The sequence below is a fragment of the Staurois parvus genome, unplaced genomic scaffold, assembly GCF_062004578.1.
Source record: "Staurois parvus isolate SC_StPar_1 unplaced genomic scaffold, SC_StPar_1.0 ptg000549l, whole genome shotgun sequence".
Taxonomy (NCBI): domain Eukaryota; kingdom Metazoa; phylum Chordata; class Amphibia; order Anura; family Ranidae; genus Staurois; species Staurois parvus.
Window position 1 is genome coordinate 1,666,581 of NW_028318345.1, and position 24,537 is coordinate 1,691,117.

The 24,537-nt window shown below is 39.7% G+C and overlaps 1 protein-coding gene across 1 annotated transcript in view; it reads left to right on the forward strand.

Moving 5' to 3' along the window:
- The window catches only part of MAMDC2 (MAM domain containing 2), a 138,388-nt gene that overhangs the window by 98,977 nt on the left and 14,874 nt on the right, over window positions 1-24,537 (forward strand). Inside the window, exons 6-9 of the mRNA XM_089691059.1 lie at window positions 6,201-6,457; window positions 9,414-9,507; window positions 20,110-20,250; window positions 23,345-23,610. Coding sequence (XP_089547185.1) covers window positions 6,201-6,457; window positions 9,414-9,507; window positions 20,110-20,250; window positions 23,345-23,610 — 758 coding nt within the window. The remainder of the gene's footprint in view (window positions 1-6,200; window positions 6,458-9,413; window positions 9,508-20,109; window positions 20,251-23,344; window positions 23,611-24,537) is intronic.

The window sequence follows — 24,537 nt, forward strand, 5'->3', positions numbered from 1 at the left end:
TGGTGTCCTGGGGTATTTCCTCCCATATCTGGATCAGGGCATTACTGAGCTGCTTGACAGTCTGAAATGCAACCTGGCAGCATCAGATGGACCGAAACATGATATCCCAAAGGTGTTCTATTGGATTTAGGTCAGGCGAGCACGGGGGCCATTCAATTGTATCAATTCCTTCATGCTCCAGGAACTGCCTGCATACTCTTGTCACATGAGGCTGGGTATTGTCAGGCACCAGGAGGAACTCAGGACCTACTACACCAGCGTAGGGTCTGACAATGGGTCCAAGGATTTAATCCCAAAACCTAATGGCAGTCAGGGTGCCATTGTCTAGCCTGTAGAGGTCTGTGTGTCTCTCCATGGATATGCCTCCCCAGACCATTACTGACCCACCACCAAAACGGTCACACTGAACGATGTTACAGGCAGTATAGCATTCTCCATGGCTTCTCCAGACCCTTTCACGTCTGTCACATGTGCTCAGGGTGAACCTGCTCTCATCTGTGAAAAGCACATGGCACCAGTGGCGGACCTGCCATTTCTGGTGTTCAATATTAAATGCCAATCAAGCTCTATGGTGCCGGGCAGTGAGCACAGGGCCCACTAGAGGACGTTGGGCCCTCAAGCCACCCTCATGAAGTCTGTTTCTGATTGTTTGGTCAGAGACATTCACACCAGTGGTCTGTTGGAGGTCATTTTGTAGGGCTCTAACAGTGTTCATCCTGTTCCTTCTTGCACAAAGGAGCAGATACCAGTCCTGCTGATGGGTTAAGGACCTTCTACGACCCTGTCCAGTTCTCCTAGAATAACTGCCTGTCTCCTGAAATCTCCTCCATACTCTTGAGACTGTGCTGGGAGACACAGCCAACCTTCTGGCAATGGCACGTATTGATGTGCCATCCTGGAGGAGTTGGACTGCCTGTGCAACCTCTGTAGAGTCCAGATATCGCCTCATGCTACCAGTAGTGACACTGACCCTAACCAAATGAAAAACTAGTGAAACACAGTCAGAAAAGATGAGTAGGGAAAAACAAATCAGTGGCCTCCACCTGTAAAACCATTCCTGTTTTGGGGATCATCTCAGTGTTGCCCATCTAGTGCATCTGTTGTTAATTTCATTAACAGCAAAGCAGCTGAAACATTACTTTTTGTCCCTTATGTTGCATCTGTCCCCCACCACTCTACTACCTGTGCACTACACTCTGCTCTGACAATCATCAGCTCCATTCCTCTACAAGTGCCCTCTGCTGCCTCTGTCCACCACCACCTGCACACTACACTCTTCTCTGACAATCTGATCCATTCTACAAATGTACCAGCTCAGGAATGGGTACACGTTTGCTAGTATACTATTGATTTAACAATTTTCTGTTTGGTAAATGTATACTTGACCTGATGTTTTTTTTAAAATAAACTTTCAACATAAGACTGAACCTGCTAGCTAGACAGCTTGCATTCACTGATGGGATGGACTGCACATGTCTTGGCTCACCAATATAAGTAAAATCAGTTACATCTGTATTTTAGAACTTAGTCATTTTCATGTTACTAGTGTCTCCATGCAGGAAATAGATATGCAGCTGTTCTTTCTCTTGAATATAACTATTTTTCCATCAGTTTAACAAATATGGTACATTTCTATAACGTGCTATGTAATTACAGTTGTAAGCTTGGCCAAGTCCGAACCTCAGTCTTGCAATGCTGTTTGAACAAGACATCCATAAATATACAAAACCAAAACAGTTCGGCACACAGGAATGGTCCTAGATAAAGTGTAACCACTGCCAAAATCTGAACAACAGCTAAAAAGAAATGAATAAGTGGGTTTATGTGTTCTTTTCAATTGCCTTGATAGTTTAACTCCTTCCTTCCTGCAGTCTGTAGATTTACATTCCTTAACCACTTGCCTACTGGGCACTTTTACCCCCTTCGTGCCCAGGCCAATTTTCAGCTTTCAGCGCTGTTGCAGTTTGAATGACAATTGCGCGGTCATGCAACATTGTACCCATATGAAATGTTTATACTTTTTTTCACCCAAATAGAGCTTTTTTGGTGGTATTTAATCACCACTGGGGTTTTTATTTTTTGCACTATAAACAAAAAAAAAGAGCAAACAAATTAAAAAAAAAGTTTTTCTTTTGTTTCTATTATAAAATTTAGCAAATAGATAATTTTTCTCCTTCACTGATGTGCGTTGATGAGGCTGCACTGATAGCAGCACTGATGGGCACTGCTAGGCAGCACTGATAGGCTGCGTTGATGATGTGGCACTGATCACTGGTGGGCATTGATGAGGAGGCACTGATGATGGTGCACTGATATGCAGCAATGATGGGCACTGAAAGGCGCCACTGATGGGCACTAATAGGCGGCACTTATGGGCACTGACTGGTGGCACTGACTGGTGGCACTGATGGCCACTGATGGGCAAAACCGCTGGGCTACACTAATGGGCAGCACTGATGGGTGGCACTGATGGGTGGCACTGTGGGGCACTGGTGGGTGGCACTGATGGGCATTGATAGGTGGCACTGATGATCACGGCACTGATCATCAGTGCCCTGATTATCAGTGCAAATCTGCTGTATCATTTGCCAGTTATCGGCAACTGTATTTACTTTGTGATCTGCTGTGTCATTGGACACAGCTGATCATGTGGTAAAAGGCCTTTTACCTTGTCATGTGATCAGCTGTGTCCATAGGACACAGCAATCACTGCCAGTGCCGGGTGCATGCTGCTGGGAGCGTGTTCTGGGAGGACATCATATGACGCTCTCCCAGAACTGAACAATCACGTTGTAGCCTTCATTCGGCTATAGCGCGTTTGTAAAGTGATTAACATGATGCCTTGTGCCAAGTGCTTGTAAACCCTTACATATACCCAGTGAAATGACTGGCCTCAGGTAATACAAAGAGTGAGACAAATCTTCCTAGATGAGTTGTACCAGTTTATCTACAGCCTTTCTTCACTACAGTCTTTCAAAGCGTAGAATTTTTACATCTTGTCTAAACTTTCAAAAAGCAGGGGGCCGGGGGCTGAAGTTATACTCTGCAGAGCTCAGTGGGAGCTGATTGGAGGAAAGGGACACACACCCCTTCACACAGCACACAGGAACATAATTGAGGGTGTCAATCACAGGCTGTGTGCTGAAGCTCTCTCCCCATCACCTTTTTATCTCTCAGGAAAACATGTCAGAAGTGACTCATACAGATAGCAGAGGAATGAGGCAGCAAACAGAAATGACACTTAGTATCCTGGATTGAGACAAATACACACTATAAAGGGATATGATTTGTTCATATTTTTTGGCAGAAGTTTACAACCACTTTAATCTACCTTCTGCCTTGCAGCTAGGAGCATGTAATGCTGTGTGCTTCTAGCTGTGACACCTGATAAATCCAGATCTCCACTCATCAAGAACCAAAAAGTGTGGTTTATGAAACTGTTTTCACTGCGTCAGCTGTGTTTGTTAGCAGCTGTCAATAACAGTGACAACAGCTAGTGTATTGCTTTCTTTGTGCATTTGGTGTACCCAGAGAAATACATTTTTCAATGGACAATACAGTATTTAAAATATAATACTTTTTAATATAATACCTTATTAATTATTTTGTTTTCACTTTTTGTGATCCATTTGTCAGACTATAATAAGAATACTTCAGAGAAGGGCAATTGTTAAAGTGATACTAAGCACAAACTGTTTAATTTACACTATCCCTTATCTTTCTGTATGAGGATAGATTTCCTAATCGATATACAGCTGTCACATGACCCAGCTCGTTCCCAGCCTGTCTGCAGGGAAACAGTGGTAGGAGGAGCTTCTAGTCCTCTGCTGCTGGTCACATGTTCAAAATAAAAAAACAGCCTTTGGGATACAGAGTAAAAAATAAACAATTAATATCAATAAAGTGTTTTAAATTGTCTAACAAATATATATATCGTATATGTGAAATTAAATATTTATTATTTTTTGACAATAACACGGTGTGGATGGATTTCTGTCAGTCACAGGCTGTGTCATACCCCTGCAGCCTGTGTCTTAGAATAACAGGGAGGTGAAACCTCAATCAATCAACATGTAATATCCCACTCCCATTTTGTTTAGCTGGTTGGTGAGCATGGAGGAGGACGGAGGGAGTGGGCTGTCATTTACCACTGTGTATATGCCCACCTGTGTGACTCAATAGTCACATGGGCTGCTCAGATATAATAGGGAGAAAATACTCTACGCCAACACTGCTCTACAAAATCCAACAACTGCAGTGGGAACATGGACAGGTGGGGGGGATCTAGAGCAGCAGGATCAACCAGCTTATACTTGTAGTGTTGCTCTAAGCAAAAAGGGAAGATGTTTATTGTCCCATTGGCACTCAGAAATAGGATGCCAGCATGAACTATCACCATCCAGTACTGTGTAGTACACTATATGTAGAAAAATAGCTGTTCTCCCAGTCTAGTCCGTATTGTTAATATGTGTGAGATAGCCTCAGTCTTACCCCACTCCACAAGCCACACCCTTTGACATGTTTCGCCCCGCAAATCAGGGCTTAGTCAAAGACATAGTAACAACACAGACTGGACTGGGAGAGCGGTGATTTTTTAATTAGGATCAACCAGGTTTTTTGCAGAAAACAAATTCCATAGTGACTGAGTGAGTATAAACAGCATGTAATACAGTGTAACACCATCCAGGTTACCTAGATATGTTTTGTTGTTTTCTTTTTTAGGTAGAAGCTGAGTAGCAGCCTGGGATGACTAAGCCTGGGAGTGAAGCAGGAGTTCATCTCAGTACAGGCTGGGAGGTTCTACAGGTCAGGGTTTCTGGAGCCCTCCCACCTTTCCAGAAACTAGAGAACTTTCTGGAACAGGGGAGTGGGAGGAAAGGAGGCCCAGATCTGCATGTTTGATGGATCTTGGCAAATCCCCTGGCAGGAGGCTGGGCATGGTGACCAGGGCAACTCTCAAATATGACAGAGCCTAGGGAGAGAGGGGAGTTTGGGACGATGGATTGAGAGAAGGCTAGAATGTGGAGCCTGGGAGGGGCCCCCAGGGATAGGAGCCTATCTACAGGCTGTATGGGAGGATCTCTACTGCCTCAGGGTCTCCTAGGGAAGACAACCTGTTAGCAGGGAAGCAGCCAGCCCAGCATAAGGCCTGAAGGTAGCTATCAACCCACCACGCTAGCAGGCAAGGACAGTGTGAGTACTCCTACACCCAATAGGCCGGATAAGGGCAGAGGGCGGTCAAGTGCAATACCCAACTAGTCTTCACCTGGGACTGCTTAACTGCAAGCTCTTGACACCTCCTTGCTCAGGGATCCTCAGCAAAGCTGGGTGAAGAGGAAGATTCATCCAGGGGTCTGAGGAGGTACACCAAAAAGGGACAGTGCTTTATTTTTGCCAGTCCACTTTTTTTGTACATAATTGCTAAGATGTTCATCCTCAAGTTCGACAGTTCCTTGGGAATCCCATATACCCCATCCAAGCTGTTAACCCCTTAATAAAAACAACAAAAAAAAACAGTTCAAGAACTGTTTTACTGACTATGAAAATACAAGTGTGGAAGAATGCGTGTTGCCTGGCCGTGCAAAGTTTAGGGGGACCCAATCAAACGCAGTGGCCATTACGAGGGTAGTGCTACAACAGCATACACTGTTAGCTTTTATTGATGTGGTTTTAATGACACTTTAACAGATTGTAATAAATAAAAGCCTTTTTTTAAGTAAGTTATTGGCAACCAAAGCTTACTGATGGCTAAATTTGATCTGGGCATCTAGGTATTGATGACCTCTGGTCATGAGATGGTTAATCCATTTGTTCAGTAGAAGAAAGGCAAAGTGAAATGTGTGTTTTCTGATAAATAAGTCCATCTTTGCTATTATGACCTAGATGCATATCAAAACAAATTTTAAGAGGAATTCATGCAGAAATCCAGATAATTCCTAAGGGCTCACAAGCGTTCCTTCACAACTGCATGTTGGCAGACATCTGACAGCAAATAGCATTTATGCCAATGACCCAAAATATTGCTTTGGATAATGAGCCCTCTAGTGTAATATGCCATCCATCAGAATAGCAGATAGCCTGTTGTTTGAGGGAGCTTACACTTGAGATTTGTACCACCTTTATCAAACGTTGCTATGTTATTAACATATTGTAAATGTTTTAGAGTCCTGTATTTAACTATGTCTTCTTTTTAATCATAGGTCACTATATGTATGTTGACTCCGTTTATGCCAAGCAGTTCCAAGAAGTAGCCCAGTTGGTCTCCCCTTTAATTGTAACTTCTATATCTGGCTGTCTTTCTTTTTATTATCGAATTCAGCGTGCAAGCAGCAATGTTTTTATGGTCTACACTAGAGACTTGCATGGCAGCTATGAGGAAATCTGGAAAATGAATGATGTACGGCAAGGGGAATGGAACCTGGCAGAGGTTAACCTAAATGCATTATTCCCAGTAGAGGTAAGGCTGGTGTTATGCATCGATATTATTTAAATCGTTTTGCTTCAGCAGTTTAATGTAGGAAAGGTGAAATTAATGTTTTCAGAAAAATACTATGCAGATATGATATGCTGGTTAATAGATATTGTACACTGTTTTACCAGTACTGCTTCTTCATTTCTATCATGGCAATTTCTGCCCCACAATTGGTAGATTACCAATCAAGCAAATGAGAACTTTCTACTAGACAAAAGAAAATAGAAACCTAGAAAAGTGACAGCAGAAAAAGACTGAGTGGTCCATCGAGTCTGCCTGCTTTTTTTTTTATTTCTGTTAACTTTCTTGTTTGAGTATAGGTCTATGCTTGTCCCAAGCATGTTTGAAGCTATTTACTGTTGACTGGCTCGCTACCTCTGCTGGAAGTTTATTCCAAGCATCAACTACTCTTTCAGTAAAATAGTACTGAAAGAGATTAGTTTTGAATTCTCCTCCAGTTAGTTTAAGGTCATGTCCCCGTGTTCATGATTTTGGTTTCGGGTTGAAAATACTGCCCTCCTGAACCTTATTCACCCCCTTGATGTATTTAAAAGTTTCAGTCATGTCTCCCCTTTCCCTTCTTTCCTCCAGACAGTACATGTTAAGTTCTTGAAGTCTTGCAACTGGTGTTGTATACTGTAGTTGATTTCCATGGACGTGCTTCCTTCTTCTAATTTGTATGCATGAGCCTCTTTGATTTTAAAGGATAACTTCACTTTAAGTTCTGTCACTGAAGTTGATATTGACATTGCAGTCTGAACAAAAAATTGGGACTTTGCACCTGAATGAAGAGATCATCGAGCTCTTGGCAGACAGGAGGTGGGCTGTGCATTCAACCTACTGCAGAGCCTATATGCCAAAAGCTTCCTCCAGCAATTGCTTCATCATCACAGTACATTATGAGCAGATGTCCAGTGAGTACAAGCCAGAGAAGATGGTACAAAGGCACATCTTCTAATAAGGTACACAGTCCCATTTAGTCCTAGAAGGATAACAAAAGCCAAATTATTGCCAACGAAAGTGAAGGCATCTGTACACCCTCACCTTGTAAAACAACCCATTCAGTTTAAATTAGAAATGAAAGGAAAAGCATTTGTGTAAAGATATAAAAAACAATATAAATACCTTTCCCTCTTTTTTTTATTGCCTCTGTTCTCAGCTGCATAAAAGCTGTGGGGGGGGGGGGGGGGGAGAAACGGGAGTGTGTGTGTGTGTGTGTGGGGGGGGGGGGGTCAGGACAAAGCTGATCATTGGAGGAGAGCACACTGAGATACCAACATAGATAGAGAACTAGCCATGCTGTGCTCTCCTGCCTAGTGTGGTCAGTTTTTAATACGAAAGTAGAGGGACTAGCAGGCACCCCAGGGATTTCAGACAAAGGAAGCAATACAAAAAGAACAAGATACTTTTTCATACAAGTATGTGGTACAGCAGGTACATACATACACTCACCAGCCTCTTTATTAGGTACACCTGTTCAATTACTTAGAAATTGCTAATCAGCCAATCATATGGCATAAACTCAATGCATTTAGGTATCTAGACATGGTGAAGATGACTTGCTGAAATTCAAACCGAGCATCAGAATGGGGAAGAAAGGGGATTTAAGTGACTTTGAACGTGACATGATTGTTGGTGCCAGACGGGCTGGTCTGAGTATTTAAAAAATTGCTGATCTACTGGGATTTTCATGTACAACCATCTCTAGGGTTTACAGAGATTGGTCCAAACAAGAGAAAATATCCAATGAGTGGCAGTAGTGTGGACGAAAATGCCTTGATGATGTCAGAGGTCAGAGGAAAATGGGCAGACTAGTTTGAGATGATAGACAGGCAAGAGTAACTCAAATAACCGCTTGTTACAACCAAGGTTTAAAGAACACCATCTATGAACGCACAACATGTCGAACCTTGAAGCAGATGTGCTACAACAGCAGAAAACCACACCGGGTGCCACTCCTGTCAGCTAAGGACAGGAGACGGAGGCTACAATTCACACAGGATCGCTAAAACTGGATAACAGAAGATTCGAAAAAATGTTATCTGGCCTGATAAGTCTGGATTTCAGCTACTACATTCAGATGGTAGGGCCAGAATTTGGCATAAACAACATGAAAGCATGGATCCATCCTGCCTTGTAAGATGGTTCAGGTCTCAACTGTTCAGGCTGGTGGTGGTGGTGTAATGGTGTGGGGGATATTTTCTTGGCGCACTTTGGGCCCTTTAATACCAGTTGAGCATCGTTTCAACTCCACAGCCTACGTGAGTATTGTTGCTGACCATGTCCATCCCTTTATAACAACAGTGTACCCATCTTCTGATGGCTACTTCCAGCAGGATAATGCACAATGTAACAAAGCTCAAATAATCTCAAACTGGTTTCTTGAACATGACAATGAGTTCACTGTACTCCAATGGCCTCCGCAGTCACCAAATCTCAATTCAATAGAGCACCTTTGGGAAGTGGTGGAACGAGAGATTTGTATCACAGATGTGAAGCCGACAAATCTTCAGCTATCATGCCAATATGGACCAAAATCTCTGAGGAATGTTTCCAACACCTTGTTGAATCTATGCCATGAAGAATTAAGGCAGTTCTGACGGCAAAAAAGGGTCCAACCTGGACGAGGTGTACCTATAAAAGTGGCTGGTGAGTGTATATCAGGAATATGAAATATTGGGTTTACATATTCTTTAATTCATTCAGTCTGTCAGAGGTTCTGCTTCATTCTTTTGAATGCAGAACAACTTATAATAAAGATGGGTAAAAATAATAATTATGTTTTTATATTAAATGCTTCCCTACCTGTGTAATATTAGTTTTTTTTGTTCCCCACAATGATTAATTTGTAATTTATATTTGCATTCAGATTAAACAAAAATGATTTACTGACAGCGTTTAAAAATATTATCTTTTTTTTATCTCGTTCCTTTCACTTCAGGTTGTATTTGAAGTTGCATTTAATGGCATCCAAGCAGGCTATGTTGCTGTAGATGATATTTCATTTTCCTCAGAATTCTGTAATGGTGAACAAGGTATAAATATTTTCATTATGCTTATTTTTTTACATAAATTGTTAAACTCCCTTTTCAAACCTATTTTAAAATATCTGCTAATGCAGCCAGTCACATGACTGTGAGCCATTGCATCAGGACTCTGATGGGCCCTTTCACACTTCTGGGCCATGCAGTAACAGGCTTTTATGATGCATGTTATTAAATATGTTTCCCATGAGCTTATGTGGTCTTTTGAATAGTGTTTATTGACAGATCCAAAAGTTTTAAATACCTGTTAGCTCACCCCATTTGCTCATGCATTGCACAATGTGGTGGCAGTACATTCCCAAAAAGAGATTTCGGGATCATGGTTCTCTGCATACACACAAAAATAAAGTATATACACATTCTTGTGCTTTAGCCATTCATTCCAAAAGACATAAAGCTGAAATAGTGAAGATTTTGAAAAAAAAAAATCATGTTTTGCTTTGTTTTTGTTATAAAACTTTGCAAATAAATAATATTTAATTAATAAATTTAGGCTAAATTGTATTCTGCTACATTTGTGGAGTAAAAATAACCCAAAATCGTGTATATTATTTAGTCTGTGTGAAAGCTATAGAGTCTACAAACTATGGGATATATATTTGAAAATTGATCATTTGAGACCCTAAAATGCTGGATGCTAGTATGGTGTATGGCAGTGATCAGGAAGCTGGTATGGGTTATGGCGGTGATCAGGATGTTAGCATGAGGTATGGCGGTAATTGGGATGCTGGTATGGCAGTGATCAGGACACTGGTAAGGGGTATGGGGTGATCAGGAAGCTGGTACGGGGTATGATGGTGATCAGAAGGCTGGTATGGGGTATGATGGTGATTAGGATGCTAGTATGAAGTATGGCGGTGATTCAAAAACTGATATGGAGTATGATGATGAACAGGACACTGATATGGGGTATGGTGGTGATCAGGATGCTGGTTTGGGGTATGGCAGTGATCAGGGTGCTGGTATGGCATATGGTGGTGATTAGGGCATTGGAATGGGGTATGGTGGTAATCAGGATGCTGTTATGGCGGTGATTAGGACATTGGTATGGTGTATGGAAATTAGATTGTGTGCACTTGGGACAGGTTATAGGGCTGGCTGTTTTGTTTATTATTGAATTCTATGGGCAGTAATCAGGGACACAAGGGCACTAAACTGGGACACCAGTGAGGCTTGCATGAGAGTACTAGGCAAAGAGCACAGCAGGGTTGATTTACCAAAACTGGCGAGCGCAGCTGTTCATGGTATCCAATCAGCTTCTAACTTCAGCTTGTTGAATTAGGCTTGGACAAAAAAACTGGAAGCTGATTGGTTTCTATTCAGAGCTACATCAGATTTTGCACTCTCCAGTTTTAGCAAATCAATTCCAGTGAGACCACAGAGTGGTCAGTTCCCTAGCTGTGCTGGGAACTCGTCCAAACATCAGACTTGTCCTGACACTCCCCCATTCACAGTCATTCACTGGGAAGACTAGTGTCCTGCTGTTTCTCCTTCCCCAGCTCTCTATGCAGCTGAGAACAGAGGGCATGTGAATACTAAGACTCAAGCAGGAAAAAAAGCTACTGTCTAAATTGTTTTGATTGAGGGGGTTGATGAGGACAAAAATTAGTACAATGGTGACTTTTTTTTATAGGTTTGTGATTACTAAAAATATCAATGACATTGGGGTTTATTTACTAAAGTTGGATAGTGCAAACTCAGGCTCACTTCTGCATAGAAATCAATCAGCTTCCAGGTTTTATTGCCAAAGCTTAAGTGAACAAAGCTGAGGTTAGAAGCTAATTGGTTGCTATGTAGACGTAAGCCTGATTTTACATTCTCCAGATTCAATAAATAAAACCCATTGTGTTCACTTTGTGAGCTTTTGATGCTTGCGTAGTAAATGTTAATGTCAACCAGATCATTGGGCATCATTGTTGTGACCTCAAGACTGAATATATATATATATATATATATATATATATATATATATATACACACACACACGTACACACTGTATGTGTTTGTGTATGTATATATAAATATATATAAATATATATATATATATATATATATATATATATACACACAGGTGAAACTAAAAAAATTAGAATATCGTGCAAAAGTTCATTTATTTCAGTAATGCAACTTAAAAGGTGAAACTTATATATGAGATAGACTCATTACATGCAAAGCAAGATAGTTCAAACCGTGATTTGTCATAATTGTGATGATTATGGCTTACAGCTCATGAAAACCCCAAATCCACAATCTCAGAAAATTAGAATATTGTGAAAAGGTGCAATATTCTAGGCTCAAAGTGTCCCACTCTAATCAGTTAATTAAGCCATAACACCTGCAAAGGGTTCCTGAGCCTTTAAATGGTCTCTCAGTCTGGTTCAGTAGGAATCACAATCATGGGAAAGACTGCTGAGAAGTTGGATGTTCCCAAAGTGCTGTATCAAAGCACATTAATAGAAAGTTATGTGGAAGGGAAAAGTGTGGAAGAAAAAGGTGCACAAGCAGCACGGATGACCGCAGCCTGGAGAAGATTGTCAGGAAAAGGCCATTCAAAAGTGTTGGGGACTTTCACAAGGAGTGGACTGAGGCTGGAGTCAGTGCATCAAGAGCCACCACACACAGACGGATCCTAGACATGGGCTTCAAATGCCGTATTCCTCTTGTCAAGCCGCTCCTGAACAACAAACAACGTCAGTAGCATCTTAGCTGGGCTAAAGAAAAACAGACCTGGTCTGTTGCTCAGTGGTCCAAAGTCCTCTTTTCTGATTAGAGCAACTTTTGCATCTCATTTGGAAACCAAGGACCCAGAGTATTGAGGAAGAATGGAGAGGCACACCCTGCAAGATGCTTGAAGTCCAGTGTGAAGTTTCCACAGTCTGTGTTGATTTCGGGGGCCATGTCATCTGCTGGTGTTGGTCCACTGTGCTTCATTAAGTCCAGGGTCAACACAGCAGTCTACCAGGAGATTTTGAAGTACTTCCTGTTTCCTTCCGCCGACAAGCTTTATGGGGATGCTGTCTTTATTTTCCAGCAGGACTTGGCACCTGTCCACACTGCCAAAAGCACCAAAACCTGATTCAATGACCGTAGGATTACTGTGCTTGATTGGCCAGCAAACTCGCCTGACCTGAACCCCATAGAGAATCTATGGGGCATTGCCAAGAGAAAGATGAGAGACATGAGACCGAACAATGCAGAAGAGCTGAAGGCCGCTATTGAAGCATCCTGGTCTTCCATAACACCTCAGCAGTGCCACAGGCTGATAGCTTCCATGCCACGCCACATTGAGGCGGTAATTGCTGCAAAAGGGGCCCAAACCAAGTACTGAGTACATATGCATGCTTATACTTTTCATAGGTCTGATACTGTTCTATGTACAATCCTTGTTTTATTGATTGCATGTAATATTCTAATTTTCTGAGATTGTGGATTTGGGGTTTTCATGAGCTGTAAGCCATAATCATCACAATTATGACAAATCATGGCTTGAACTATCTTGCTTTGCATGTAATGAATCTATCTCATATATTAGTTTCACCTTTTAAGTTGCATTACTGAAATAAATTAACTTTTGCACGATATTCTAATTTTTGAGTTTCACCTGTGTATATATATATCTTTTTAAGCCTGCTCTGGTCCAGTCACATGTTCTGCAGCTCTGGCTCCCCTGTGTCAGTCAGTGGCTGCTGCTGCAGATGAGAGGAGGGCGAGTCGACAACTAAGACATGGGATCCTATGGGTGATGTCACCACTCCCTGGAATTCTCCACATTGCTCAAGCACCCTCTCCCCTGCAGCTGTCATTCACTGATACAGGGGATCACTTGGCTGGACCAGAGAAGGCTGAAAATAGGTAAGTGAACACATCTTTCTTACACAGCTTAGGCAGCATAGGTTTTAGGAAGGGAAAGGGGGGACATAACATTAGACAGGAATTCCATGTTAATGAGGGTTCTGGATCTGGTCAGAGGTGACCATATCCAGACCCTCCATGCAGCTGTGCAGCAACAGACCACTTTTATTAGTGATCTATTGCTGGCTGCAATAAGCCTGCAGGGAAATACTGATGAAAACTGCAACAGTTCTGCTTGAGGCTTTTCACTGTCAGGAAGGTACCATGATGTCACTAAACTCCTGATATAAACACATTGCGGAGGCGATGTGCCTACATTCCCTTCTACAGCTTACTCCTACCGAGTGAACCGTAAAAGGATCGGAAGCCTGGGAGCTTTCTGTTTCAGCTGTTGTGCTTAGTGCTAGACTCAGTCTGTCACTGGCATACAGAGGATCCATCACTAGAAACCATCAGAACTTGAGAACTGTTGACTCAATGTGCCAATTTAAAATGGCGCTAGGCCAAACAGCCACTGACCCTGTGCCATTTTAAAACAGCACCTGGAACTCAAATGGTTAAAAAAAACTCTGCAGTACCATCATATTTACTGTATTGTTAATCAGATAGCACTTTTTTTATTTTTCTTTTGGAAAGGATAGGGAAGGATTTGAACCTTTTTTGATTTTTACGCAACCCATGCGTAAATTTGGCCTCACTTTCTATTTGATTATTGAATCAGGAAATTAGCAAAATCTCTTGAAATAGAGAACAGATAAAATAAAGCAGCTTTTAAAGTAAATTTGGGAATGGTGAAATCTATCAGGCTTTTTTTGCTCTCTATATCTCCATTGGGAAACCCTCCTCAATTCCTGAGTGGTCACCAGGACAGGAAGTAAAGTGAAATCTCACCAAAAGGAATGGATGGAGGATTAGATTGGATTCCCATCCCTACTCAAACCAAAACAAAAAAATGTTGGCAGCGGGGCTGTAAGTTTAGTAAGTGTTGGACAAATGTTATCCAGATTCAGAAATAGAAAGTATATTTCCCATTGTTACCAGTTATAACTGGGCATTTAGCTGTTTGTTATTACTATATATAGAATTATTTGAGAGGCTCTCTTACTGCATCTATAAAGCTATTTCGCATTTGTGTCTATTAGATTTTGGCAAGTACTTGTACATTTGGCTTGTAAAGCAGCTGATCTCATTGTTTGGTAATGGTGACAGCCGGATCCATTAATGTTTCTTTTTTCCATAACAGCTTGGTACGGCTGAGAACATATCCTATTTGCTTTATTGGAGTTTTATTAACTATCATCCTTTATCTGCTAAGAGACCATGTAAATTAACAGAGCACTGTTGAATTTGTCATTGATTCTCTACTAAGCTTTGTGTAAATAAAATGTTATAAAAGCAGATTCTGGATGAGGTATGCCTATGGTTGTGTAGTTAAACAGCATATCTCCATAGATATTGTACTCCTGTATGCCACAATGTCACTGAAAAAGTACCCTGTGCTTTGTGATTGACATCAGAGATGACAAGCTGAAAGGTCTTCTGACTATAATTATGGCTCAACATTACATACTTATTAGCATCCAATTAATTAAAAATGTCTGAGCCATGGTTCACACTGATGTAATTTGAACGTTCACATTGCATGACAAATCGCAGCCAATGATCGGCAATGGAATCTTTCTAATCAGTGCAACTCAAACTTCATCGCACCGCTTGGAAAAATAGTTCCTGCACTACTTTTGCTGATTTGGGGTGAGACTTGCATAGACATCTGTGCATGAAGTTGTACAGATATCTGTTTATTTATTTCAGGTACTTATATAGTGCCATCAATTTTATGCAGTGCTTTACACACATATATATATATATATATATATATATATATATATATATATAGTACATTCATATCAGTCCCTAACCCTCAAGGGGTGTACAATTTAAGGTCCCTCACTACCACTCATACATACACGTACACGGGCCAATTTAGACAGGAACCAATTAACCTACCAGCATGTCTTTGGAGTGTGGGAGGGAACTGGAGTACTTGGAGGAAACCCATGCAGGCACAGGGAGAACATGCAAACTCCAGGCAGGTGGTGCTAACAACCCTAGTACTGCCAGGCAGAAGTGCTAACCATTTAGCCACTCTGCTGCCGCATGTCTATGAATTTGCACCGAAGTTGCACTACCATCTGACTTTGAAATCGTGCACCTTGAAGTGAAGTCACACGATTTCAGAGTTGGATCCAGTGTGAACCAGGCCAATGGAAAAAGGACAGGAGATGCACTTTATTACTGAGCATACTGCATCCAAGTTAACAGTTCAGTCTTGACAACAATTGCAGTCTTTTTACTATATAAGATTTGCATGTACAGTAAATGTGAACAGCATAATATAAATAAGCTTACCAGGGTGTGTTAATACTAAAGCAGGGTATATCTACATTGGTTTTTTTTATGTTCAACAAGTGGGTTAAAAAAAAAAAAAAAAGCTCATAGATCCCTGCATCAACACAAATGATGTGGATGCAATGATCTCTCCGACTGCACTGTTTGTATTCTGGCAGTGGGGGCTCCTCCCCCTTTCCCATCAGAATACACAGATCAGAGCTTCGGTCATTGGCTGAAAACTATGATCAAATGCTGGTTATCCGAAAGCTGGATGTTAGAATCTGCTGATCCATCCAAATTTACTGAGCTTTAAAAAACCTGTGTTTGTGTATAGTATGTAATTATATATTTACATAGGTGAAGAAATATTTCTCATTATATATGGAGGCTACATCCTGTGAAATAATGAGGCATAATGAGTGTGCCTTACTGAACCTAAATTTATCTGCAAACAAGTTCTGCTGGGCAATAAACTACCTGCAGACTCTGATGATGCAAAATGCCCATAGTGTCCATGTGTAGCCTGAAAGCATGGCTTAGGTGAAATAACAGAGCTGGGGATCAGCATCCTAAAATGTATGTAAATTCTATCAAATAACTTATTTTATTTGCTCCCTTTGATCTCATAAATATACAATTGAAAGTGTTTTGTTATATTGTTTGATAATTGCAAAAAAATCTGTTGATTCTGTCAGAAATCCTGTGCTCCCTGTCTCTGCTGACTGTTATCACTTCATTGTTCCTAGGGTTCTTGGTGAACCACAGAACATATCCTTGAACACATTTGTTTCATTTTAGTTTCATTCATTAAGTAAATAATTTTGCTCTGTCATAATCATTGTTAGAATGATTTATTTTCAGAACAATTCATCATTGCAGGGGAGTATATATGCATTGATCCAAATCGATTTGAATTTTTGGAAGTTCTATTATTCTTTTGTTATTTTGGAAGATTGGCTATATTCGTTTTAACATAATGAATGAATACATATTCATTCATTATTGTTATTAAGTTGAATTTGTTTTCCCATTCCCAAAGGACTGTTTCTTGGGCCAGGCACACAAATTAAATGAATGGTCTCTCAAGTTCAAACCTAATACAAAAAGAATCTTATTGGAATATTCACGCTACGCTTACTAAAAATAAAAAATGAATCAATCAATTTGGATCATTCATTATGTCAATATTTCGGATGCTTCAAACGTTAATAAAAGGCCTTAACTATCGCATCATGTTATCCGAATGAAACAAATTATTAAAAATGAATTTGTTGTTTTGTTATAGTTTATTTTGGATTAGATAAAATTCATTACTATTGTGATCATGCAAATTTGTCCCAATTTTGATATGTATTGAAACAAATCACACATGTCTAGAGAATAAAAGGAGGAGGTTTTTTGTTGTCAAAAGACACTTCTTGTCCTAGGGCAACAATGCTGCACTTCCATAAGTACATTCAAGTGGAACTACACTGCATCTGAGCACCACAAATTCAAAACCTATGTAATTCATTTTTAATATTCAAAGCATACTCACCCATCCATCCATGTCACCATGCTTTATTGTGCTGAGAAATCACTTTAAAAACACCTCACTAGCATTTCTGGCCGCAGCCATCTGAAGTAAGGGCAGATGATTCATGTAGCATTTACTTCCTGGAATCCATCTTCCCTTTGCTCAGGCAGGAGGGTGTGCTTAGCTGAGAAAACCCCTACTCCCCTCCCGAAGAATCCTGGGATGTATGACATCATTTGCCTAGGCCTTGAAACCAGGAAGTAACTGAAGAAATGTAAAAAAAGTTAAACAAGTAAATATAATATACTTTTCTATTTACTAATGGTAATATAAGGATTATAAATAGTCAATGTGGATTGAGAGAGTGAAGTCCCACTTTAAAGATCATTGTGGGCACTGTTACACCAGAACAGGAAGAGTATTTCTGGCAGGATCAAGAGATGAACATTTAGGAAGAAAGCCTGGAAAAAAATGAATTTGGCCATCACATTTAACCACTTCAATACCGGGCACTATTACCCCATTCCTGCCCAGGCCAATTTTCAGGTTTCAGCGCTCTCACACTTTGAATGACAATTGCACGGTCATGCAACACTGTACCCAAAATACATTTTTATAATTTTCTTCACACAACTAGAGCTTTCTTTTGGTGGTATTTAATCACTACTGGGGTTTTTATTTTTTGCTAAATTAACAATAAATTTTGAAAAAAAAAAACATGTTTCTTTTTTTCTGTTATAAAAGTTTGCAAATAAATAATTGTTCTTCATAAATTTAGGCCAAGATGTATTCTGCTGCATGTCTTTGGTGAAAATAACCCAAATCAGTATTTATTATTTAGTTTGTAGGAAAGTTAGAGTTCGCAAACTATGGTATATATCTGGAAATTAATCAATCCTGAAGTACTGACAGCCAATCTAATTTCTTGAGGCCTAAAAATGTCAGAACAATACAGATATCTCCCAAATGACCCCTTTTTGCAAAGTAGACAGTCCAACGTATTTCATAAGAGGCATGGCGAGTTTTTTTGAAGTTGTAATTTTTTTGTCATAATGTTTTAAAAATTAACACAATTTCATAATTTTATTTTTTACATACATACCTGTGCTATACAGCATCATCATATAACTGGTGTGGTGGAGATCAGGGACATTGACTGGTGATAGTATGCAAAAAAATAAATTGATCATTTTTTTTATTTTTTTTAATTTGTTTATTGTTTATAAAAAATTTTTCTCTTTTTTTAAGATTTTTATTTTCACATTACACTATGACCAAAGTAGTATAATGTTACCATAGTAACATTGTACTACTTTGGGGAAGTGATCAGTATTTTATTCTTACACAATTTGATTGCGGATAGCAAAGAATTTCTTTGCTATAAACAAGCATTTAACTGAATGAAATCGATTCATTCGGGTTTTTTTGTTGCGATTAGCTGTGATTGGCCACAGCTAATCACATGACACAGATGGGCTGTGATTGGCCCAGCCTGTGCATGTGATCACTGTGACCATTCACAGCTAGACACACTTGTATACAATGGATGGCATGAAAGGAAGCCATCCATTGTATATAACTGTCATGTGACCTGCTGTGATTGGTCATAGCAGGTCACATGATACCAGGGGAGGACTGACCATTTGGAAACTAGGGCACTGCCCGAGGGCCCGGGATCAGTAGGGGGCCCCATGAGATGCCCCTGGTACATTTTTCATAGGCTTTTTTGAGTTTGGGCAAGGACACAGGGGCCCCATGATCCCCTATTGTCCAGGGGCCCCATGACTTGTCAGTCCGCCCCTGCATGGTACTGGCAATGAGGTCGGTACACAGATCTGTCATCGGCCGTGTCTGAGGTACACAGCCCGTGACAGATTTTGAAACAGCGCGGCCCTGCCAGAGCACGCATGGCGCAATCTGGGAAGGACGTCATATGACGCCCTCCTGGAGAAACGAGAGGTTCGCTCGGCCATCATATTACTATAGGCCGGGCGGGAAGTAGTTAAGGATAGGTAACCTGCAAGATATTACATTTTTTACATTGGATTTAGATACACTTTAATATTCATACCAAGGAAAATATGATTTGGTAATGGTGATGTTTGATGTTCAGTGCTCATCCTGTGTTCTCACAAGCATGGCCAATATATGGCTAATTTAAACTTTTTTATCTATTTTTTTCAGTTACATAAAACTATCCTTCATCATTATTGACACATATAAACATACAAGATGGTTATTACCTCTTCTTTACAATTTGCAGGGTTAATAGGCCAGGGCAAAGCTGGGATAAGCTGACTGCAGTCACCTACTGTATCTACATTTAAATTTATTGTAGTCAGTTCTGCTACAAATACAATTCAAATTAGTTGCTTTGGGCTTAACCACTCAGCATACTGCTTTATCTTCTTACCTAAACCTGTTTGTATGAGGCATGCTATGGTTAAAACCTATGTGGCAATAATATCAGGGAGAAGGAATATTGCTGAGCTGGAAACTACAATGATGTCATTTTAGAAATAAATGCATAATCTCTTAGGTATTCTTTTTTCTTACTCATGCTGGGTAAAGATTTATTAAATGATTCCCGGATACATATTGCACTCAGCTCTCCTTTGATGTTATGCTTTTTTGTTTTACAGCATGAAGAACAATGTGCTCTCCATTGTATGAACATTACATATCAGAAACACGTGCAATGCCAAAATAAGTGCTGACCTCAACCATTTTCTCTCCTGTCTTATTCTGTTAACATAGATGGTGACCACCTGTTCCAGATCTATAATTCTTTCCTTCATACCATGTCTAAGGTGTTTTTTTTGTTTTTTTTTCAGACACTGTATTCAATGCACATGAAGCTGGATGTGATTTTGAGAATGATCTTTGCACGTTCCACCTAGATAATAAAGATGGATGGAGTAGAGTGAAAGTGAAGCCCAATATCTACAGAATGGGAGACCATACAACCGGCCTGGGTACATTATGAAAAGCACGTTCAGCGAGTAAAGTGATCCATTCATTGGGCTTTATTGTGATGACCGTCTTTTCATTCCTATTTGTTTGTGACATTGTTTCCACTTCTGCACAACTACAAGGGCCAGTGTTAATGGGCTTTAATGGGTAAATGCAGTTTGATTTTGATGTTGGTTTGAGATGCTTCTCAGACCATTCAGAATTCATTGCAGGTGCAATTGACTTGCTATATGCTTTCCTTCCTATAGGCTTGACTGGGGAGGAAAGCAGTTGTGAGGTGAACAGAAGCCAATGAACGCTGTTCCTAAATGCTTTATATGGATACAAAATTGAAAATACTATAATAATATGTCAAGAGGCATAAATTATTGGGTCCCATGGCAAAATTATGGGAAGGCAACTACACTACAGAAACCTGTGATATGTTTGGGTATTAGAACAAAATCCATTGTATGTAATACTTAATAATAAGTCTCCCAACATTTAGTACAGGTTTACCTAAAATTAAGCTCCAGGATGGCTTGCTCAGCACTACATAGCAACTCTTTAAAAAGTTCTCATTCCTGAAATTGGCCCCTGACACAAGTGTGGCCTAAATGCCATTCACCTAAATGGGAAACGCCTTTAAACAGCTTTGTAAGCTGTATATAGGCTTTCCATTTACATGAATAGAGTTTGAGCTGTGCCTAAACCAGAGGTGGGTGCTATGCACTTAAACTGCACTTGTCTGTTAAAGGATTACTCAACTCTGAGGTGAATTTTGCCAAGTGACCACCACTTTATGTGCCAGAAATATAGATCCAGACAAAATAAATGTTAGCTGTTTCATTATGTTTTGATCCTAAAGATTTCCCATTTGCTTGTACTAGCATGCAGTCAGGCAGAACTTGAAACTAAGACAATTATTTCTCCTTTTTGCCTTTTGTATTGTGCTGTGTTATTTGTATGCATAACCTCTCAATAACTTTATGAGAGCTTTGCAAGTAATGCTGGAACTGCTCTGTGTTTGCATGCATCTTTGCTTTGATGGCCACCACTAGAAGGTACTTTTTGGAGACAAGTGCATTGAGCTCAAGCAGCACCCAATACACAAAATTATTTCAGTAGCGGTAACCAACTGTATTGGATTTTTTTCTAGCGTCTATTATGAAAAGTAAAAATATAAACTTTTTAGTGAAAGTACAGTTTTTTATTTTTATTTTTTTTATTAATGGTTTTTTTTACATGTTTCCTAATAAAGCCACATTCCATACAAACATTTAAAAAGCTGCCCCTGGCACATTTTCAAGCTAGCCAGCAAAAAAACACCCCAAAAACAAACACCTTTAAGTAATTTGTTTCAGCAACTGTTACCATAGTTAGGGACCACATTTATCAGAGGTGCTAGATAACCCCATTTGTATGTCCTGAGAAAAAGGACACAACTATAGTGGAAAGAAACTTGATTGAAGTCTACAAGGAAAAATACTGTGCAGTTAGAAGGCTAAAGAATTGGAATTTTTTCTTTATTCTGAAAAAAAAGCCTCCAACACCCTTGGACACTTCTGATTTTCAGTGTCCCTCAGTGATGATGAAGAAACATGTATTTAGGTGTGTGTTTGGTGTTCCATATTAAAACAAATTACCAATGATTCTGAATGACCAGTCATTGCTGGATCAGCAGATAGGTCAACTAAAACCATAATTCAATTCAATGACAGTAACACATTTACAAACCATTTAGATTATCAGTAGCCAATTTACTTTTTTTAAATAATAAACAGCTTAGCTTCTTGGGTCCTAAAGAGACAGACCACAACTAACATTTAAGTAACTGGCAAAAACAGTCTACTGCAGGGGCGGACTGACCATTTGGAAACTTGGGCACTGCCCAAGGGCCCGGGGTCAGTAGGAGGCACCATGAGATGCCCCTGGTACCTTTTCTTCATAGGATTTTTTGAGTTTGGGCAAGGACACCAGGGCCCCATGATCTCCTATTGCCCGGGGGCCCCATGACTTGTCAGTCCACCCCTGGTCTACTGTAAATCTACTTGCAACCTCTATCTGTTGGGGACTTTGCTCATGCTTCCTGTTCTCCAATTGGAAGAGTCTGTTTTTACAAAATTTTCCATAATGTATAGTAAATGGAAATTTTCAACAGGCATCTTGCATTATATATATGATACGCAGTATAATTAAGAACCCAGGCAGAGATTTTAACATCTTCTCTATGAGATACAGGTGGCAATTCTACCAAATACAATCTTAGTTTTTAGTAAAATGGGGTCAATTCATTAAGAGATGAATACTGCATGAATTTTTAAACTTAAAATAACTCATGCGTTATTTATCTCAAAAGCAGTCAATCCACTAAAAAACTTATTTTTTACAGAATGTGTTAAATATTTATGTTTTGCAATATTTATCACTTAAATTTAGCGTTATTGTTAGCGTTGTTTTTTCATAAATTTTTTTTACATGCTCACACTACATCAGAAGAGCACCAGAGAAGATAGTTCTGTAAATAAATGCACAAAGACATACTGTATTGTATTGTAAACCGTGAAAACATTTTAGTGTGCTCTCAATCATAGAACGATCTCCCTCTGGTGAAATGTTACAATTTATTTTCCTTCATAAACTCAGGACAGAACATTTCCACACTGATACATTGTTTACTTTTAATTTACTGGCCAATGCAGCGTTCCCCTCATTGTTATTTTGTACATTACTAAAACCTGCTTACTGGCAGGTGACACATAACAAATGTGTGTGTTCTTTAGTGAATTTAGCTTTTACGATTTATCTTTTTTTTTTCTGTGGTATTTACCTCACATTCGATGTTGTACTTTGATGAATTGACACTTTTATTATCTCATACGATATTTATGAAAAATGGGTGACGTGACTATCAAATCGCATGCAGAATCCTTTGGTGAATTCACCCCAATGACCCTGTTAATCCAATTGTAAAATGCTTGTGATACTGTTTTGAACTGCAATCAGTTATTTTGAGATTCTGTCAAAATATCATTGTACACTGTGTTCAGTGCATTATATCTATTATTTATTGAATTAATCATTATTAGATGTGTTTACTGAGTGTGCATTTTACAGGTTATTTCGTGCTGGCTAATACAAGATTTACTTCTCAGTCTGGTTATTTGGGACGTCTTTATGGCCCTTCTTTGCCAGGAAACATGCAGTATTGTCTAAGATTTTTCTACACACTCTATGGATTTTCTAAGATGAGTGACTCCTTGGCTGTGTACATCTTTGAAGAAAACCATGTGGTTCAAGAAAAAATTTGGTCTGTTCAGGAGTCACCTAAAGGAGTTTGGCAACAAGCTGAAATTAGCATAAATAAGCCCATGACTTGCCAGGTACAGAATGTGTACATAGTGGTTAAATGAGCATTTTCTCATATATTGCACTAGCTGTTTCCTAAATATCACTAGCACTAGGTATTTTCTAAAAATACCAGAAACATTACCTGGTTAAAGCCATTCTTGCCTAAAGTTTGCAAAGAAACAATGATCCGCGCTTTAATGTATGGCTTTGCCTTAATGCCAAAGGGCACAGTGACAGCTGGGTCTGACAGGAAGCAGCTGACACTTTTCAAGACTGCTTGGTGACAGACACAGTTGTCACTGACAGCTCTAGTCCCATTAATGATTGAGAACCAATCAGAGTGTCAGCTATGACATAGTGATTAAATGCAGGCAGAATTCTCTATTCACAAAATAAACCTTTCGCATGCAAATGGCACTGTAGATGCCACGTAGCAAAACATTATTTTGGGTAAATATTTTTAATTTATGCATCCAGTAGGTGGAACTCTAGGTTCTGATAATGATTTAACCTTAACGTGGCTGCTGAAAAATGTATTTTGTTTACAGAGCTCAATAGCAAAAGCTGAAATTTACATGTATATGTGAATGAGCCAGAGCAGTGATCTGTCCCCCTTCTTTCACCCTTTTTCAGATGACTCTGTGTGAAGCAACTTCTGTTGTACTCACTCTTTAGAAAACCAATGATGCTGTGTAATGAGTGCACCCTGCATTAAATGTTTGTAAAATAAAAATTGTATAAAACCAGTAAAACTAATATATAAAACATCACCTTAATACAGTATAAACCTAAACAAAACTACCCCAAACTATCAAATTATGCTTTTAAGAACTGAAATAGTTGGCTCTTTTGGAAAGCAGTAGTAGTCTCTTTACTGTTGCAGCTTTTCCCCAGGACTTTATGTTCTAACAGCAGCACCCTGTCAGTACCTGAACTGTCAGAATACACTGATCAGTGGC